Here is a 19,613-nt window from a genome sequence, read left to right as displayed (position 1 = left end):
GCAGTCATCGAGAAACAGCCTCCGACATTTGATGAGGGCGAGTGTGGGAAGCGACGCCGGCGGTGAGGGAAGACTTACCAGCGCCTTGAGGAGCAGCGCGAGGAGCAGCAGGAGCGGGTACTGACCAGCAGCACCACGCGCCTCCTACCTCCTCAGTCTTACGCAACTGCCTGCAGGTAACCGGGGACTCTCTCCGCTGCGTAAAGCTCCTGTTTACCGACTGAACGGGGGTTGAGCGGCGTGTTTGGGCACTTTCCCCTCCCCAAACACGCGCACTCAGGAAATGTGTCTCCGTTTCCGCGCACACATCTTCGGCCAGAGTCTGTTTCGTCTGTCTCATTGCACAACTGTTGACTTCGTCGATATTCGTTCGCGAACGACCACCTCACACGGCTTGGACAAACTCTGCTCCCAAAGTGGCCACTAGGAGACCTCGCAGTTGGGAATATATCACAACACATACTTCAGCATCGTAATTAATGAATTGGGAAAGTTTAATTCATTTCCGCAGAATTTTCAAGCTGACCTAATGATATCTACTATACATAGCAGACAACGAATTCCAACCCCCTCCCCTCCCCGTCACCCCCCCCCATCCCCCTCCCCCCCCCCCTCCACGGAACACTATCGCTCCATGATGAGGCTGATTGTCTGCACCGATCACCTGGAGCTCAGTTAAGTGGGGCTTACGAAGCTTTTTTTTTTCCTGGCTAAAGAATTACAGCCAGATTAAGAGTGTTCCAGCACTGTGATCTCACTTTTAAGTCCCGCTGTGCCACAGAGATCCGTCCCACATTGTTTGGCCGATCCCTTCCCCAGCCCGCTCTCATTACCCCGTGTTGAGGTTCCAGTTTTATAGTATTCTTCAAATATATTTAGCTGTGATCCGCAGGAAGATTCCTCTTTATGGTCGGGTGTCATTTTTGTGTCATTCCACACAACTAACACGGCTGCAGTAACTCCACGGTTTTAGCGTCACTGGACCCATGGTCATGGAACCAATCGCCCCATGATTACGGAAGGCGGAATTAGGAGCTGATGCTCGACCCTGCAAGCTTATCTAGGTGAGGACATCGAGGCGAGTACACACACACACACACACTCAAGAAACGGAGGATGAGTTGAAACCAAACATTAAAAAACAGTAAGAGGAAATGGAAGAACCAGACGGAATGGCGCGTCAGGTAGTTCAATGGTAAGAATGCACACACTCCCTGCCCAACACCTCCTCCTCCCACCACCACACACACACACGTACACTCCCACACTCTCTCCATACTCCCACACACACACACACACACACACACACACACACACACACACACACACACACACACACACACACACATTGTGTCTATGTTTTGTGTTTTGTATATAGTCCCACTATACAAAAAGGGTGACAGGCAAGAAGCACTGAACTACAGGCTAGTGTCCTTAACTTGTATACCATGCAAGGTGATGGAGAAGATCGTGAGAAAAACCTAGTAACACATCTGGAGAGAAGGGACTTTCTGACAACCCATCAATATGAGTTCAGGGAGGGTAAATCTTGCCTTACAGGCTTAATAGAATTCTACGATCAGGTGACAAAGATTAAGCAAGAAAGAGAAGGGTGAGCAGATTTTCCTGGACCGCCGGAAAGTTTTTGACACAGTACCCCATAAGAGGCTGGTATCTAGGCTGGAGAAACAGGCAGGAGTAACTGGTAAAGTGCTCCAGTGGATAAGGGAGTACCTAAGCAATAGGAAGCAGAGAGTTACAGTGAGGAGGAAGACCTCAGATTGGCGAGAAATCACCAGTGGTGTCACACAGGGTTCTGTACTCGGACCTATCCTGTTTCTGATATACGTAAATGATCCCTCAGAGGGTATACAGATTCATTCCTCTCAATGTTTGCTGACGACGCCAAAATTATGAGAAGGATTAAGACAGAGGAAGACTGCTTGAGGCTTCAAGAAGACCTCGACAAAGTGAAGGAATGGTCGAACAAACGGTTGTTAGAGTTTAACCCAAGCAAATGTAATGTAAGGAAGATAGGTATAACGAGCCGGAGGTCAGATATAAGGTATCATCTGGGAGATGAAATTCTTCAAGAGTCAGAGAGAGAGACTTGGGAGTTGATATCACCCCAGACCTGTCCCCGGAAGCCCATATCAAGAGAATAACATCAGCGTCATATCCCAGGTTGGCCAACATAAGAACGGCCTTTAGAAACTTGTGTAAGGAATCATTCAGAACTTTGTATACAACATAAATCAGACCAATCCTGGAGTATGCAGCTCCAGCATGGAGTCCATATCTAGTCAAGCATAAGACTAAACTGGAAAAAGTTCAAAGGTTTGCCACCAGATTATTACCTGAACTGAGGGTATGGGCTACGTGGAGAGACTACGGGAATTAAACCTCACGTCGCTGGAAGACAGAAGAGTTAGGGGGGACATGACCACCACATACAAAATTCTCAAAGGAATTGATAGGGGTAGATAAAGACAGGCTATTTAACATAAGGGGCACACGCACTAGGGGACACAGGTGGAAACTGAGTGCCCAAATGAGCGACAGAGATATTAGAAAGACCTTTTTTTAGTGTCAGAGTGGTTGACAAATTAAATGCACTTGGAAGTGAGGTGGTGGAGGCTGACTCCATACACAGTTTCAAGTGTAGATATGATAGAGCCCAGTAGGCTCAGGAATCTGTACAGTAGTTGATTGACAGTTGAGAGGCGGGACGAAAGAGCCAGAGTTCAACCCCCGCAAGCACAACTAGGTGAGTACAGCTAGATGAGTACACACACTCAAAATAGTTAAGTCCACACACACACTATTCTAATTTACGTTAATGACATGAGTTGTATCCTATATATGTCTATTTTGCAAACAATGTAAAATTACAGAGTACAGTTGACACATTTAAATATTGTCAAATACTTAAAGATGATTTACACAGCCCGCAGAGTTGGTCAGAGAAATGGCTGCTCGGTTTCAACACCAGCAAGTGTACAGTGATGGTAGTGGGTACAGGTGCCAGGATACCAGCATGGCGGTCCACCATCATTGGATACTTCTTGAGGTTATCTTGAGATGATTTCGGGGCTTTAGTGTCCCCGCGGCCCGGTCCTCGACCAGGCCTCCACCCCCAGGAAGCAGCCCGTGACAGCTGACTAACTCCCAGGTACCTATTTACTGCTAGGTAACAGGGGCATTCAGGGTGAAAGAAACTTTGCCCATTTGTTTCTGCCTCGTGCGGGAATCGAACACGCGCCACAGAATTACGAGTCCTGCGCGCTATCCACCAGGCTACGAGGCCCTACGAGGCCGATGTAAATAAGAAATACAGATAACCTCCTACCTGAGCCCCCACCTGAAGAACCACGTAAGGAAACGCAACAAGATACTGAGATTTGCAACGCGGCTCGTCCCAGAATTGCGATAGATAGCGTATAAAGGCATATTAAATGAGCATGGCCTAAAGATGCTAGAAAAGATAAGAGGAGACATGATAGAAACGTATAAAATACTTAGGGGACGGAATATACAGATTGGAGAAAGAGATGTTCACAATGAATACCAATGGAACTAGAGTGTATGGATGGAAGCTTAAGGACCAGATAAGCCACAGAAATGTGAACAGAACAGAAATGTGAACTATATATTAGCGCTGAAGTTGTAAGAAAGTCAAATGAACTAAAAGAGCAGGTTGTAAAAGCGAACTCCATTCATTATATGAAAAGTAGATATGATAGAGAAATAGATCAGTACTCATTGTATCAGACCACCGTCGGCAGGAGCCCCACCGCCAAGAGGAGGACCTCGAGGAGCACCACCATCGGGTGAGGGACCTCAAGGAGGAGCACCACCATCGGGTGAGGGACCTCGAGGAGGAGCACCACGGTCGGGTGAGGGACCGCCAGGAACACACCCAGCCTGCGCGGGTAGCTGGCGGCGCTCCGTCTGGAATACGTAATAGGTAAAAGGGATGAAGAATTTCTTAAGTCTTATGGTAACGTCCTGGCGAAAGAGAGAGTTACCTCCTGTACCCTCGGGTGGGGTGCCGTCTTACCCCCCCCCACCCCTTCCTCTCTCCTACACATCTTCCCCCCTTCCCTTTCCTCCACCTCTTCCCCCCTATCCATCACATCTCTTTTTTGCTTCCTCCACCTCTTTTCTTCCTTCCTTCACCTCTCTGCCCTTCTACTCCACATCATCGAACAAGAAGTATATACACAGAGGTGTACCCAGTACCTTCGTGTACATACACGGAGACTTTACATTCGTCCGTGACTGTTATCAGGACTAAAGTATACTTCTTGTTGATTGTTCAGTAAACTCTTGCGATGATCTTAATGGGACTGAATGGCCTTCTGCCTAAAACCAATCGCATAATCAAGTCCCTTCGGATAACAAGTCAATAACGAGTTCACAAGCCAGAGGACTCTAGCGGCGACCTCTTGCACTAATAGATCTACACCCTTGTTGCAGAACAACCAAGACTAACTACTGCAGCGTTGTTGGTCTACATGGGGCAGGCTGGCCCCTCTGCTGTCTTTGGTGGCACTCACCTGTGAGGATGAGAGATCCTTCATCCACTTAGGAATACGGGAGTTAAGCTGTACGACAGCATCCTTCACTCGCGGTTACGACGCGATCCTTTTTATTTCAGCTTTTGGGATGTGTGAGAAGCTTAGAGGAGCGGGTGTTTCACTCAGCGGTATTTAGGAAGGATCCTTAACACAGAGTACAAGATGCAGGTTTCATTATCCAACAGTAGGGTTAAGGGAAGGGACAAGGATGTGGAGCCTTTCGTTTATTCATAGCGTGGACGGGGTTCCTCTCTCAGCTGTAGTGTTTTTATTTATTTATTTATTTATTTATTTTATATACAAGAAGGTACATTGGGTTTGTGAGAATACATAGCATAGTACAGTAATTACACTCTTGTAAAGCCACTAGTACGCGCAGCGTTTCGGGCAGGTCCTTAATCTAACAGATAATTTTAAGTAGGTAAATTCTCAGAATTAATAAAATGATAACAGTGATTCAGTGTTGAAAAAATGATTCAGTGTTGGCGGGTCTTCATCGCAGCTACACTGATAAAGGATTCTTATACTCAGCTGCTGGGAGCTGCTTTCTTAGTTGGGCTGCTAAGATCTGGTGTCTTAGCCTAGCTGCTGGGATCTGCAACCTCAGCCCAGCTACTGGGATCTGGTGCCTTAGCCCAGCTGCTGGGATCTAGTTCTTCAGCTCAGTTGCTGGGATTTGGGATTCTTTTCTCAGGTGCCTGTGTGCCAAGGATCCTTCACTCAGCTATTGGGATGCAGGACCCTTCGAAAGGAGAAAGTTTCCATTGAGAAGCGCTCATCGTTCGGCTGCTATGCCGCCATCATTGTGGCTAAGAACATAATGTTTCCATGGTCCTCAAGTGTCTCTGTACACAAGTTGCCTCAATGTTACCAGGGGGTCGTCTGTGTTACCGGAGTCTGCTTGAGCGGTGTCGGCGGGCTCTGAGGGAGCTCTGAACACGACGTGTGCCGCCCACCCGCCAGCCTCGACCCTGACGCAGATTCCCTGGAGTAACGACCAACTTTCACGGCGACGGTATATAAGGGAGAGGCGCATGGCCCGGCGCGTTTGTTTCTGTCGGGGCGCGCGCGAAGCAGCACCAGTGCGCGGAGAGTGTGGTGGCGCGAACCAGCAAGCTTGAGAGTGCGAGTGAGAGTCAGCTTGGGATAAGTGGAGGCTCCAAGTGGTGGCAAGAGTCATCCTTCCCTCCTATCCCCAGTCATACACCCCACCGCCATTATGAAGGTAAGGCGGCCCCGCCATCTGTGTCTCACAAGTGCTCCAGGACGTGTTGGTGTAATGTATCGGTAATTAACGTGCTCCATGACGTGTTGGTGTAATGTATCGGTAATTAACGTGCTCCAGGACGTGTTGGTGTAATGTATCGGTAATTAACGTGCTCAAGGACGTGTTCGAGTAATGTATCGGTAATTAACGTGCTCCAGGACGTGTTCGTGTAGCGTGTCTTTAAACGATCGCCTTTCAAGACGTGTTCAGTGCTGTTCGGGACCCACCGGCGCCGGGGCAACGTTCAAAAACACCACCAAACCTTGTTCAGACATTTGGTGTTCTGTTGACCCAAGTTTATTGGTAGTCAAAGTTGGTCGGTAAAGAGTTTGAGTGTAGTCAGGTATGACTACACTCGGTCATACCTTCGAAAAGCTAATGGCACTGGTCAGGAGGAGCTGACATAAAGTGAGGTGTGACAGCTCTCAGTGTGGCTGTGGCACACCCACAACACCACTCCCAACATTCAGTTCAGTCATGTATGCTTTCTTCAGCACCCGGAGAAGCAACGATGTTGAGATGTCCGATATTTAGGTTAAAAACCGTGAATCTGCCTTCGTCATTCAAGTGTGTGTGTACTCACCTAGTTGTACTCACCTAGTTGTGCTTGTGGGGGGTTGAGCTTTAGCTCTTTGGTTCCGCCTCTCAACTGTCAATCAACAGGTGTACAGGTTCCTGAGCCTACTGGGCTCTATCATATCTACACTTGAAACTGTGTATGGAGTCAGCCTCCACCACATCACTTCCTAATGCATTCCATTTGTCAACCACTCTGACACTAAAAAAGTTCTTTCTAACATCTCTGTGACTCATTTGGGCACTCAGTTTCCACCTGTGTCCCCTTGTGCGTGTGCCCCTTGTGTTAAATAGCCTGTCTTTATCTACCCTATCAATTCCCTTCAGAATCTTGAATGTGGTGATCATGCCCCCCCTAACTCTTCTGTCTTCCAGCGAAGTGAGGTTTAATTCCCGTAGTCTCTCCTCGTAGCTCATACCTCTCAGCTCGGGTACTAGTCTGGTGGCAAACCTTTGAACCTTTTCCAGTTTAGACTATATATAGTTTGTGTGTGTGTGTGTGTGTGTGTGTGTGTGTGTGTGTGTGTGTGTGTGTGTGTGTGTGTGTGTGTGTGTGTGTGTGTGTGTGTGTGTGTGTGCGTGTGTGTGTGTGTGTGTGTCGAGTGGTACTCAGTGTGGAGGAAGTGGTACTCAGTGAAAGAGAATCGGTACTATGTGTGGGGGAGCGGTACTTAGTGTGTGGGGGGGGATAATACTCAGTGTGGGAGGGAGCGGTACTTAGTGTGGGGGAGCGGTACTTAGTGTGGGGGGGAGGGGTGTGGGCTACTCCTTCACCGTGTTGAAGAACTGTTGTGATCAGGAGTGGAAGAGTAAATGGTAAGTAACAGAGGGAGTAAAGAATGAGGAGACAGGAGAAGCGCTGAAGAAAAGCTTGCATGTGGGTGGGGGGGAGGGGAGGGGAGGGAGGGGGAAGTGGAGAAGGATGGGGGATAGAGGTGGCCAAGGCCGCGGCAGGGGGGGGGGGGGGGCAGGCCGGGTGTGGGGCTTCCTCACCCCCTACGCCTGTACGCAACACAACACCTCGACCATAGGGGTAGAAATAGCCTAAGCTACTCTATCCCGTTGAGATGTATGTCTTGCTTATCACAATAAACATACTTGAACTTGAACTTGAACACCTCGACCCCAAGCAAGCACATAAACACCCTCACTAACGGCCCGGGATCGATTCCCGGCCGAGACAGATAATAATGGTCAAAGTTTTTTTTCACCTGATGAGCCTGTTCACTTAGGGATCTAACTGCCGGGTACCTAGTTACTGAATAGACTCATTAGACGCAGGAAACTCTGCCCATTTGTTTCTGCCACGGCCGGGACTCGAACCCGGGCCCTTAGGACTACCACCCGCGCGCGTTCTGTGTGTGCGTATTAACTATTTGTGCTTGCAGAATCGAGCTATTAGCTCTTGGACCCCGCCTTTTTAAGCAATTTATTTCTCTTCTATTATATCTACTACATATATTTCTCTCTAATACACACACACACACACACACACACAGGAAGCAGCCCGTAGCAGCTGTCTAACACCCAGGTACCTATCTACTGCTAGATGAACAGATGCATCAGGGTGAAAGAAACTATTTGTTTCCGCCTCTGCCAGGAATCAAACAGTGTGTGTGTGTTGGGGGGGGGGGGGGGTAGATATGATAGAAGAAGAGAGGTTGAGAGAGAGAGTCAATACATTAGACAACCGACGGCTACAAAGGCGGGGACCAAGAGCTAATAGCTCGATTCTGCAGGCACAAATAGTAAACACACACACACACACACAATAAAAGTTCTTGAGACCATAGATTACGTTAAAGCAGACAAACAAGACAGTCCAGGAGCACAAGTGTGAGGTACTAAGACCACAGCTTGCTCCGCCGTACAAACATTAAGCAGCTGCTCTTCCTATAATGAGGTTCTGATCTTAGGGTTCACTAAACGCAGTCTTCCAAGAAAGAATTCACAAGAGCTTATTTATATGTATATATTTGTATTCTCCATATCAGGAACGCTTCCATACGGCAATGTTATGTATATTTTAAACTACTAATATAAGTCTGTCTATTATATTCTGTATGAAGCAAGAACCATGTGTCTATTTACTATGTTCTGTATGAAGCAAGAACCATGGGTCTATTTACTATGTTCTGTATGAAGCAAGAACCATGGGTCTATTTACTATGTTCTGTATGAAGCAAGAACCATGGGTCTATTTACTATGTTCTGTATGAAGCAAGAACCATGGGTCTATTTACTATGTTCTGTATGAAGCAAGAACCATGGGTCTATGTACTATGTTCTGTATGAAGCAAGAACCATGGGTCTATGTACTATGTTCTGTATGAAGCAAGAACCATGGGTCTATTTACTATGTTCTGTATGAAGCAAGAACCATGTGTCTATTTACTATGTTCTGTATGAAGCAAGAACCATGGGTCTATTTACTATGTTCTGTATGAAGCAAGAACCATGGGTCTATGTACTATGTTCTGTATGAAGCAAGAACCATGGGTCTATGTACTATGTTCTGTATGAAGCAAGAAGTAAGGGTCCATGTACCCATACAGGTTACACCGGAGAACCCCTTCATGCCTCCTCCTAGCCACAGTCTCTACACCACAACATTCCGGTCATTAACACTCAGTTCCCAATACCAACGCTCCAACTTCCACGTCCCCGGCAGCATATTATACGCTTCTCTTAGCTCCTTGTGGTGGGAACTTTCTCTATAAATTTGATGCGTCGTGGTTCCTGCCTCGTTGGGTGCTGAGGTAATATGGACCCATCTTCTTATACTTCTGTCTGTCTGTCTGTCTGTCTCTCTCTTAGTTTCCAACTCTCATATTTTCTCTCCGATTGAGGGCAGGTTGATGTTGTCACATATCCTGGTAGGTGTGAGGGTAGACCCCAGGGTCACGTTCATGCCCCCCCTTCCATCCTCCCCTCCCACCCCACCATATCATACCTCCTCCGTCCCCAATCCTCTCTCCTACTACCCCCCCCCCTCGTCACCCCACAGGGCCGTCTAACAGCATTTTAAGCTGTGGGTAAAGCAATGCCCCGGGCCCTTATGGGGCCTGGTGATGCCTCCCCCCTCCGCTAAAGTGGAGGATTACAATCAAGTAGTTATGCACAAATTATTTACATTATAAACATAATTTGACACTCAGACCTTTCCAGCGGAAGGTCGGGTAATTATCCACTCTGCCAAGAGATCTCATGAACAATATAGGGTCCCCGTAGTACACTCGGGTTCCTTCTCGACTCACAGTCGAAAATTCTAGGTTCGAATCCCGGTCGGGACAGAAACGGTGGGAGCGTTTCCTTTCACCTAGTGCCTTTGTTCACCTAGCAGTAAGTAGGTATCCAGGAGTTAGTCAGCTTGTTATGGGGTTGCATCTTGAGCGGGTTCAGTAATTCGGCCTTAGGGGAGGGGGAGGGACCTCGATATAGACCTAACTTGTACTGCATATATAAACTGGCTGCCTGTCCCCCCGACACAATTATTATTATATAACAGCATGGGGCTCCTAGAAAGGTGGGACCCTGTGCATGTGGCCAGTGTGCCCATGTGTTAAGACGGCCCTCTACCCCCCACCCGTCCACTCTTCAACCTCACGTACCCTCCCCTTCTCCGATACACCTTCAGACACCCCTGCTATTACCCTGCCAACGCCCTCCCGTAGGCCTATCCCGCCAAACACACACCGAAACTACGACGTTGGTACAACGTTCGAACAAGTTTTAACACCTCCTAACCAGTTATAACAACCAATATAACAAGTTGTAACAACGTTCTAATACGTCATAAACACGTTAAGCCAAGATGTAACAACTCTATTACATGTTGTAACAAGCGGAAAATAGAGACAGTTTCGGTTTGTGTTTCCAGGGATAACACTTGTTGTCCCCCTCCGTCTTCCCTTCTCTCCGTGATGGCTCTTGTTTGTATCCAATACTTGGGTTGATGAGTTTGGATGAAACTGTGTAGCCAGACGAGGAAGCCATGGCGTCCTCCCTCGGTGGCTCTGTAGGAATAAACACCCCAATATGTGGTTCGGGCTGCCTACAGCCTTTTGTTCCTCAAGTCTTGTCATTGTTGTCTTTCTTAGATGGTGACCTGCAGATGGTGTCCTTGCAGGTGGTGAGCCGCCACGATAGGTGATCTCTAAGGTAGACAAATAGGAGATGATCACTACCAGTTGTGACGGGGATCACCGCCCACTACCACCCCATGCTCGAGCAGCGAGGACCAGGCGAGGAGGATAACTACTTACTATAGAGGTGAAGTCACTGTTGGTTAGTGACCTTCACAGTGTGTCAGTGCCGTGGCTGACACAGCAACGCCCAGTCACCGTGACGACTGGTGTTGTACAATTAACTAGTAATTACGCTTACACATAGTCTCTGCCGTAATAATACTCGACGCTCCTGACACCATTCTATACCGGCACAACTGTCACATTTTAAGAGTGCAAGGACCGGATAGTTCGTAGATATTGTCACGTGTAGCGCCGCCACGCTCACCCACACAGCAGCGGGGCTCCTACGGCGCATTATCATATTCTAAGTTAAGAAGTAAAACATCCTAAGGGCGTTTTACGAGGCCAGACACCGAGCCTGCGGAGCACAGGACAACTTGCAGTGCTCAGGGAGATGGGCGGGATCTTTGGTGGAACTTGTTCTCGTGCGGTTATGGGCTCCGTCCAAAGTGGGTCAAGTGGGGAATGAGGGAGGGATGGAGAGACGAAAAAAGTAAGGGAGGGACAGAGAAGAAAGATAAGTAGGAGGGAGGGAGGGATGTGTGTGTGTGTAGAGGGTCAGAGTTTTCCAAGCAGGAGGGTGGGATAAGGGGCAGGCCACAATAGAGGGGGGTATGGTCTCTACAATGGGCAACCAACAATAGTGAAGCAGTACAATAGTGATCGCTACGGTGCGTCAGCGCTGGGTACAGGGAGGAGACATACTCTGGAATTTAACATTTAGGATAGTGCATATATATATTTAGAGATGACGACATTAGAAAGTTACACACTTTATAAGACAGTAAAAAGTTTCTGCATTTGTCCAAACTTTCACATTCTAGTTATACAGTAATTGGTAAACATAAAGACCTCACACCCGCCTCCTGCACACTATTAATCATCGTACGGTTCTCTGTGAGTCTCCTTCCCCAGGCAAGATGAGGGTCTCTAATTCAAGAACAGCTCCGTGGCGAGTGTGTGAAGCTAGATGTGAGGCACTTGTCAGCTGAAGGACTCATACTTCACATTCTTGGGATTTGGGGATCATGAAAGAAGATCCCTTGAAATTTGTGTGGATTGTGGAGAATCCTTGAGGGACCTAACGAATCCTTGGGGATCCTAGGGAATTGTTGGGGATCCCGGGGAATTGTTGGGGATCCTGGGGAATTCTTAGGGATCCTGGGGAATTCTTAGGGATCCTGGGGAATTCATGGGGATGCATAGGAACAAATTCCATTCGCTCCTATGCACCCAGAAGTGTTTAAGGACCTACATGAAGAAATATTGACGAAAATACTGGACGCCGAGTAACCTAACCAGTTTCAGTACCTTGCCGAGAGACCACTCCCTTGCCCCATAAGAGACAAAAATGCAGATGCTACACCATCTCGACCTATTGGCAAGACTCCAGTCCTGCTACAGGTATTAGAAGAAAGCATCAAGGATGTTATCTTCCACCACCTTTCGTTGGGTTGCACCATGAAATACTTTACATCAGTTCGCACCCGGTTGCCACATAGGATGCGAACCAAGACCAAGGGCGAGTGTCGCATCAATGTGTGCACCTGTGATGATGCTGCGCCCTTCCATCTGGCGTCATTATCGCTTAATTGCGTACAACAGTGTGACTTACGTAGCGTTACTCCACGCTCGAGTGGTTCATTAGGCTTCTCCCCGTACAACAGTCTCCAGCTTTCTGCGTCGACGCCCTCATATTGCAGTACTTCTATACTATATACACTAAATTTGTATATATATACAACCCAGCATAAACAACTATATATATATATATATATATATATATATATATATATATATATATATATATATATATATATATATATATATATAATGTTTTATGTTTTGTAGGTGGTTATCATGTCTGCCCTTACTCTTCTGTTTTCCAGCTCCTTTAGTCTTTCCTCGTAGCTCATTCCTCTCAGTTCCTGGACGAGCCTGGTGGCATACCGCTGAATCTTTTCTAACTTTGTCTTGTGTTTAACTAGGTATGGACTCCAGGCTGGAGCTGCATACTCCAGGATTGGTCTTACATAAGTGGTATACAGGGTCCTGAACAATTCCTTACACTAGTTTCTAAAGGCAGTTCTTATGTTGGCCAGTCTGTCTCTCTCTCTCTCTCTCTCTCTCTTCTATTAATATAAGTAATGTGTGAAATGATATATAAATAGCGGAGCTTCATCAGTTTCCTACAATAACAAACACTGGGTTCATTATGAAGCTGTAGGAACCAGACATTAATAAGATACAAACCAAAATACACAGTCCAAGCGAAAGCAAACATATCAAAGATTTTTGGGGGTTTAATGAGAATAAGTATTATGATTAGTGTCTTATTTTTGTTATGATCAGCATGTGCAAGTTCCGAAATTGAATAATAATAATAATAATAATAATAATAATAATAATTTGTGGTCGAGCCATATACAGGTGTGACTTGGCACAATGTTACTTGACACAGTGATCTTTTACACCAATCCCGCCCCGCCCATGTAAAGCACGTACCCAACAGCAATTACTGAGAGAAATTGGGGTGGCACTAACCACAATCTTCTAGCTGCCAGCCTCGGAGACATGTCTCTTTAGAGATATAGATTATATATTTTTGTGTATGATTCTTGTGTGTGGAGAGGCTGGTCTTGCCCTCACCAGTCCCACACAGCGACCAATATTAACGCTTCCATGTCATATAACCTGAAGCTGAGCAATTGTCCCGGCGTGTGGAAGGTGCTGACGCTTCATGAGATACGTGCTTCATGCGGCAAGCACTTCGTGAGGTAGATGCTTCATGAGGCTGACGCTTTGCAAGGCTGACGCTTTACAAGGCTGAGGCTTCATGAGGCTGGCGCTTCGCAAGGCTGGCGCTTCGCGAGGCTGGTGCTTCACGAGGCTGAGGCTTCACGAGGCTGGTGCTTCGCGAGGCTGGTGCTTCACGAGGCTGAGGCTTCACGAGGCTGGTGCTTCGCGAGGCTGGTGCTTCACGAGGCTGGTGCTTCACGAGGCTGAGGCTTCACGAGGCTGGTGCTTCACAAGGCTGGCCCGTACAGGCAGTGTGATGAAAGCTGCGTCAGGTGGAGCCCGAGGGGTAAAAAGCGAGCATCCTGGACGCTGGCCGCGCAGCACCAGCCGCCGGGCTCAATGAATATGTAATTCCCGCCAGCGACACGCGTCTCACAGTGCTACTTTCGCGGCCTCCCCCTCCCCCCCCCCCCCCTACACGTATGAGCGCTGAGAGATGGTCTTACGGCCCGGGGCTGGCGTTGGGTCTTACGGCCGGGGGCTGGTGTTGGGTCTTACGGCTGGGGGCTGGTGTTGGGTCTTACGGCCGGGGGCTGGTGTTGGGTCTTACGGCCGGGGGCTGGTGTTGGGTCTTACGGCAGGACGCTGGCTTGAGATGCTTGAGCGTCCTATGGATTATCGTGGGCTTGAAGGAGACTGAGAATGAGAGTAGGTAGAGGGGCAGGAGGGCGAAATGTGTGTGTCATGAACGGGTTAAATTGAAATTGAAATACGTTCATTGAGGTACAAATACACACAAAGGGATGAGGTAGCTCAAGCGATCCTCTCCCCCGTTCAGAAGAACGTGTTCATATACATATGAACACGCGCTTGGGTCTCGGAACAGGGCTGGAAGAACAGGCATCTCTTAACTGTCAAAGAGTTCTGATCAATTAATAGTACTTACGAAAAAGAAGACGTTTTATCTGAAAAAACTCTATAGAATGGAAAACAATAAGTTGTTGGGTGGCGGAGGTTTGATCCTCAAGGAGCCATCAAGTCTACCAGCTTAAGACACCGCGCGTTAGCCCTGAGGTACCAGCCTCGCCACCTTCACCTTCGCTCGATTCGATTCACATAAACAAAAGCTACTCATTGCGTAAGGGGTTGAGGGGGGGGGAGGGGAAGTGGTTACAGATGAAGAATAGCTTGTGGAGAGTTGCTGTAGCAGAAGAAAAAGTTCTGGGCTTAAGCCAGCTGGGAGACAAGAACTTGTGTTGGACGGGTTGAAGAGGCACAGAATTGATAGGAGTTGCTTGTGATCACCTGTACCCCATCCCACTTCACCCGTCACCAGCCACCCGCTGGCCTCTACAAACTTTCCCGGCAGACGCGCCCCACACACATACGCCTTGTGAATACCTGAGTGAGCGTGCGTACCTTTCACTGGGTACGTCCTGCCAGCTTTCTCAGCCACCAATTAACGCCACACATCTGGATAACTAACCTGTTGCGTCTTGTATAAGAGCGGAAGTCCCTTGGCCCTGCCAGCGTCAGTTGGGGTTATTACAGGGACAGGTATGTGGAAGGGGGGGGGGGGTCGGGGGGGGGGGTCGGGGGGCACACCAGGGGGTGGGGGGTTGGGGGGAGTTACGACATCCATCACTTTCCTAAAATGAAAGAGAAAGTTGGTATGTGTCGGAGAAGAGGCAGTGTGTGCTGGAGGGAAAGGCAAGGGGGGGGGGGGGGTCAGGTGAAGCTTACCACCCCATGATGTGTGTACTGGGGGGGGGGGAGAGGCGAGGCTCACTACTCCCTGCCGTGTACTAGAGTACTGGAAAGCAGAAAAGGATCTAGTTACTAAAGAAGACTTGAACGGCTGAAAACGTTTTAGTTTTCGTAACGTTTTCTAGTTTTTTTTAGGGTTAACACACACTGTACTCACCTAATTGAACTTACCTAATTGTGCTTGCGGGGGTTGAGGCTCTTTGGTCCCGCCTCTCAACTGTCAATCAATTGATGTACAGATTCCTGAGCCTACTGGGCTCTATCATATCTACATTTGAAACTGTGTATGGAGTCAGCCTCCACCACATCACTGTCTAATGCATACCATCCGTTAACAACTCTGACACTGAAAAAGTTCTTTCTAACGTCCCTGTGGCTCATTTAGGTACTCAGTTTCCACCTGTGTCCCCTTGTTCGCGTCCCGCCAGTGTTGAACAGTTTATCTTTATCTACCTTGTCAACTCCACTGATAATTTTGTAGGTAGTGATCATGTCTCCCCTTGCTCTTCTGTCTTCTAGTGTCGTGAGGTGCATTTCCCGCAGCCTTTCTTCGTAACTCATGCCTCTTAGTTCTGGGACTAGCCTAGTGGCATATCTCTGAACTTTTTCAGCCTTCGTCTTGTGCTTGACAAGGTATGGGCTCCATGCTGGGGCCGCATACTACATACTGTGTGATCAGTGGTGGGATTGTCAGTTTCGCGCGCGCGCGTGTGTGTGTGTGTGTGTGTGTACGACAGTGCCAGACCACGGAGGAAGAATTGAAACAGGAATTTCCTTAGAATTTCCTTTCGTATATTAATACATCTTCAGAAGGAAGGTCAGGGAAACATGTATGTGGATAATAGGGGAGGGGTAAGGAAAAAAAAGGAAGGAAGGAAGGAAGGAAGGAAGGAAGGAAGGAAGGAAGGAAGGAAGGAAGGAAGGAAGGAAGGAAGGAAGGAAGGAAGCTTACAGAAAGTGAAGAAGTACGGCGGGTTAGAGTGGGGGAAGAAGTAACATTGAAGAACATCGAAGTGGACTAGACACTCCCGCGCTAGGAATGTTAAGTGTAATAAAGACGCTGAGTGAATTTTTAAAATTTAGATAGATATATAGATAGATAGACAGATAGGCAGGTAAATCATCTTCACAGAAAATAAATTAAAACAAAATAGTAATGCAATTTATGGAGTAATTCGCTTGAGTGTTTAGTAGAGAGAGAGAGAGAGCGGGGAGGTGTTGGTGTGTGTGGCGGGGTTACCTTGAGGTGCTTCCGGGGCTCAGCATCCCCGCGGCCCGGTCGTCGACCATTCCTCCTACGGTTGCGGCCGCTGACAACACTCCCCCGCGGGTGTCACCCAACCAGCCTCCTCCCAACTCACTCACAAACCCGCATATTCCCTCAGGTACTTGTAACTCCTTACTGAACCATCTATTTACTCACATCCCTACTACCTTCTTCACGCATTCACCAGCAAAGAAGAAAGGTTTGTGAGTGGGCATGACCACCCCCAGCCTCCTGCCAGAGGCACATATCCGCGAATATGCTAAACTGGCCAACGTCCGCTCAAGACTTTAGAAGCTAGGACCAAGAAGCTCCCGACACCAAGGGGATACAGGGGGAAAACAAAACTCAAATGTTTCACCAATGTTATATAATATTCTTCACAGTTGTAAACAAGAAGAATGAGTTTAACGAAGAAGTGGCAGAAGCCAACTCATGACACCACTGAAATGTAAACATGATATGAAGAAAAAGATAAGAAAATAACTGAATTACGAATGGTTTCACAAGCGAGGCTTATAGCAGCCGACGCAACCAAACCCATGCGAGGTCACTTCGCTTAATACTGACACGTTCACTATAGAAATATTTCATGCCTTGAAAATTGTAACATCGTGTACCACGTTCTTCGGAATAAAGAGATTAGCGACTTCATAGACGAGAATTAAAGTCACAGTGAGTGACGTCTACAAGAAGGAATAACGTCGTAGAGCAGGAGCTACAGTGATCTCGGGTAAGAGGAGTGACGTCGAGGAGCCTGAGTGACGTCACAGACAGGAATAACGTATTCTGTCTTCATCTATCGCACTTAAGATCAAACACAGCATCTTTGAAGAGCATCCGGTTGTGTGCTGGTGTTAAGGGCAAGCAGTAATAGCTTCCGTGATCATATGATGCACCACCACCGCTGCCGGCTTTCACGAAGTCTATAATCAACATTATCTTTCTGATGATTAGTGCGCTGACGAGTGTGACCTGTAATTATGACCTGTATCTCTGACCTGTTGATAAGACCCGTTGTATCGCAGGTTGATGGATCTTATCTGTGCTCTGTGTTCCGTTTCATTCCCGTCTGTCACCTGTCTGTTGGTCTATGTTGTGATAGTCTGTCCCTCCCCTGTCTCAACTCTCCCTACCCACCTGTCTTAACTCGTAGTATATATATATATATATATATATATATATATATATATATATATATATATATATATATATATATACTAGCTATACCCGGCCACAGCAACCTTCTCCTGTCTCCCAGTCCATCCCCACCATTTTCCCCGTCCCCTCGTCCGTCCAACCATTCCCCACTCCCTCGTCCCCTCTTCCTCCCTACCATTGCCCTCCCCCTGCCCGGTCCCCTCGTCCCCACCATCCCCAACTCCCGTCCCCTCATCCTCCCCACCATTTCCCACTCCCTTGTCTGATGCATTCCCAAATGATCTGATGTTCCCATCAGAAAATTGGGAACATCAAATGATCTGATGTTCCCATCTCTGAAATATAAGAAAAACAGTTAAAAAAAAACGAAATGAAAAAGCAGTGAAAAAAAACTATACTCGCGAAATGAATGGTATGGTAAACAACACGGCTCCATTCCAACGCAATGTCACACAAAATGATTAAATCAAAATGAAAATAAATCGAAATCTATGAAAAATAAATTTATCAATGCAATCGGAAACATTGAGATGGAAGCGTAACATATTTAGTATAGGATGGTGTGTTGCTGTTACGCGCAACAGATGGCGCTGTTTAAAAAAAAAACATGTTTTTACCTGTCACAGGTGTGGCATCTATATAGTAGGTTTATAAAAACATGCGCTTATTCGAATGCAACGTTGTGTCAAAATTTCAAAGCGGTGAAGAACTTTCGGAGATTAGCGATTTTGAACAAACGAACATTTACACACATATATATATATATATATATATATATATATATATATATATATATATATATATATATATGTATATATATATATATATATATATATATATATATATATATATATATATATATATATATATATATATATATATATATATTTATATATGAAGGAATGAGCTAAGAAGGCTTGATATCTCCCATTATGATAATTTAATATTATTTAATTTAATAACTTGATTTTCTCTTTCAGGTAAATACACAGGAATTGTGAATGAGGAAGAGAAAGTATGAATGAGTGGCGTGGCGTCAGCACGTGGTGAGTACGACTGCTCTTGTTTACAAGTTGTGCTCCTGGCACGGAGTACTTTTGTTAATGATGCCGCGGTCACTTAAACTCTCCAGTTTCTGCAGCAAACACTGGTACAAGTCGCTAATTACGGTAGTCCAACCGCTCGTTACGTGGAGGCAAGAACACATCCGAACCTTCTCTCTCTACTTCTCTCTCTCTCTCTCTCTCTCTCTCTCTCTCTCTCTCTCTCTCTCTCTCTCTCTCTCTCTCTCTCTCTCTCTCTCTCTCTCTCTCTCTCTCTCTGTCTGTCTCTGTCTCTCTGCCTCTGTCTCTGTCTCTGTCTCTCTCTCTCTCTCTCTCTACTTCTCTCTCTCTCTCTCTCTCTCTACTTCTCTCTCTCTCTCTCTACTTCTCTCTCTCTCTCTACTTCTCTCTCTCTCTCTCTCTCTCTCTCTCTCTCTCTCTCTCTCTCTCTCTCTCTCTCTCTCTCTCTCTCTCTCTCTCTCTCTCTCTCTCTCTCTCTGTCTCTCTCTCTCACTACTTCTCTCTCTCTCTGTCTCTCTCTCTGTCTCTCTCTCTGTCTCTCTCTCTCTCTCTCTCTCTCTCTCTCTCTCTCTCTCTCTCTCTCTCTCTCTCTCTCTCTCTCTCTCTCTCTCTCAGCATGACAGGTCCAACATGTGGTCGCGTCTGTCAGTATTGGCAGGTGGTGGTGAAGGATTTACATCCAGAGTACGGAGTGAACACTTGAGACCAGATGGTGGCAGGTAACAGGTGGGGGCCTAGTCCAGGTGCTTCGTAGACCTGGCTGAGAGTAGCCCAAGATGATTCCCAAAACGTTAGATATCTTTGGGTGTGGCCAATAATTGGTCGGGTGACATGGAAGACAGTGTTGACCTACAGGCTTCCTGTCCCCAGCAATGGTGAAACCGTGTACAAGCTACGTGCAACACAGCCATATTTTATTCTGTTAGTGGGACATGTCAGTGGTAT

General features: G+C 47.0%; 1 protein-coding gene across 1 annotated transcript in view; it reads left to right on the top strand.

The window, feature by feature from the left end:
* Nucleotides 1-5,670: 5,670 nt before the first annotated feature.
* Nucleotides 5,671-19,613, top strand: part of LOC123758071 (uncharacterized) — a 48,706-nt gene continuing 34,763 nt past the window's right edge. The window contains exon 1 of the mRNA XM_069339032.1: nucleotides 5,671-5,805. Coding sequence (XP_069195133.1) covers nucleotides 5,800-5,805 — 6 coding nt within the window. The 5' untranslated portion in view covers nucleotides 5,671-5,799. The remainder of the gene's footprint in view (nucleotides 5,806-19,613) is intronic.

This window comes from Procambarus clarkii, chromosome 40 (assembly GCF_040958095.1).
Source record: "Procambarus clarkii isolate CNS0578487 chromosome 40, FALCON_Pclarkii_2.0, whole genome shotgun sequence".
Classification (NCBI taxonomy): Eukaryota; Metazoa; Arthropoda; class Malacostraca; order Decapoda; family Cambaridae; genus Procambarus; species Procambarus clarkii.
The sequence above is the reverse complement of the archived record's forward strand: the minus strand, read 5'-3'. Positions and strand labels throughout refer to the sequence as shown.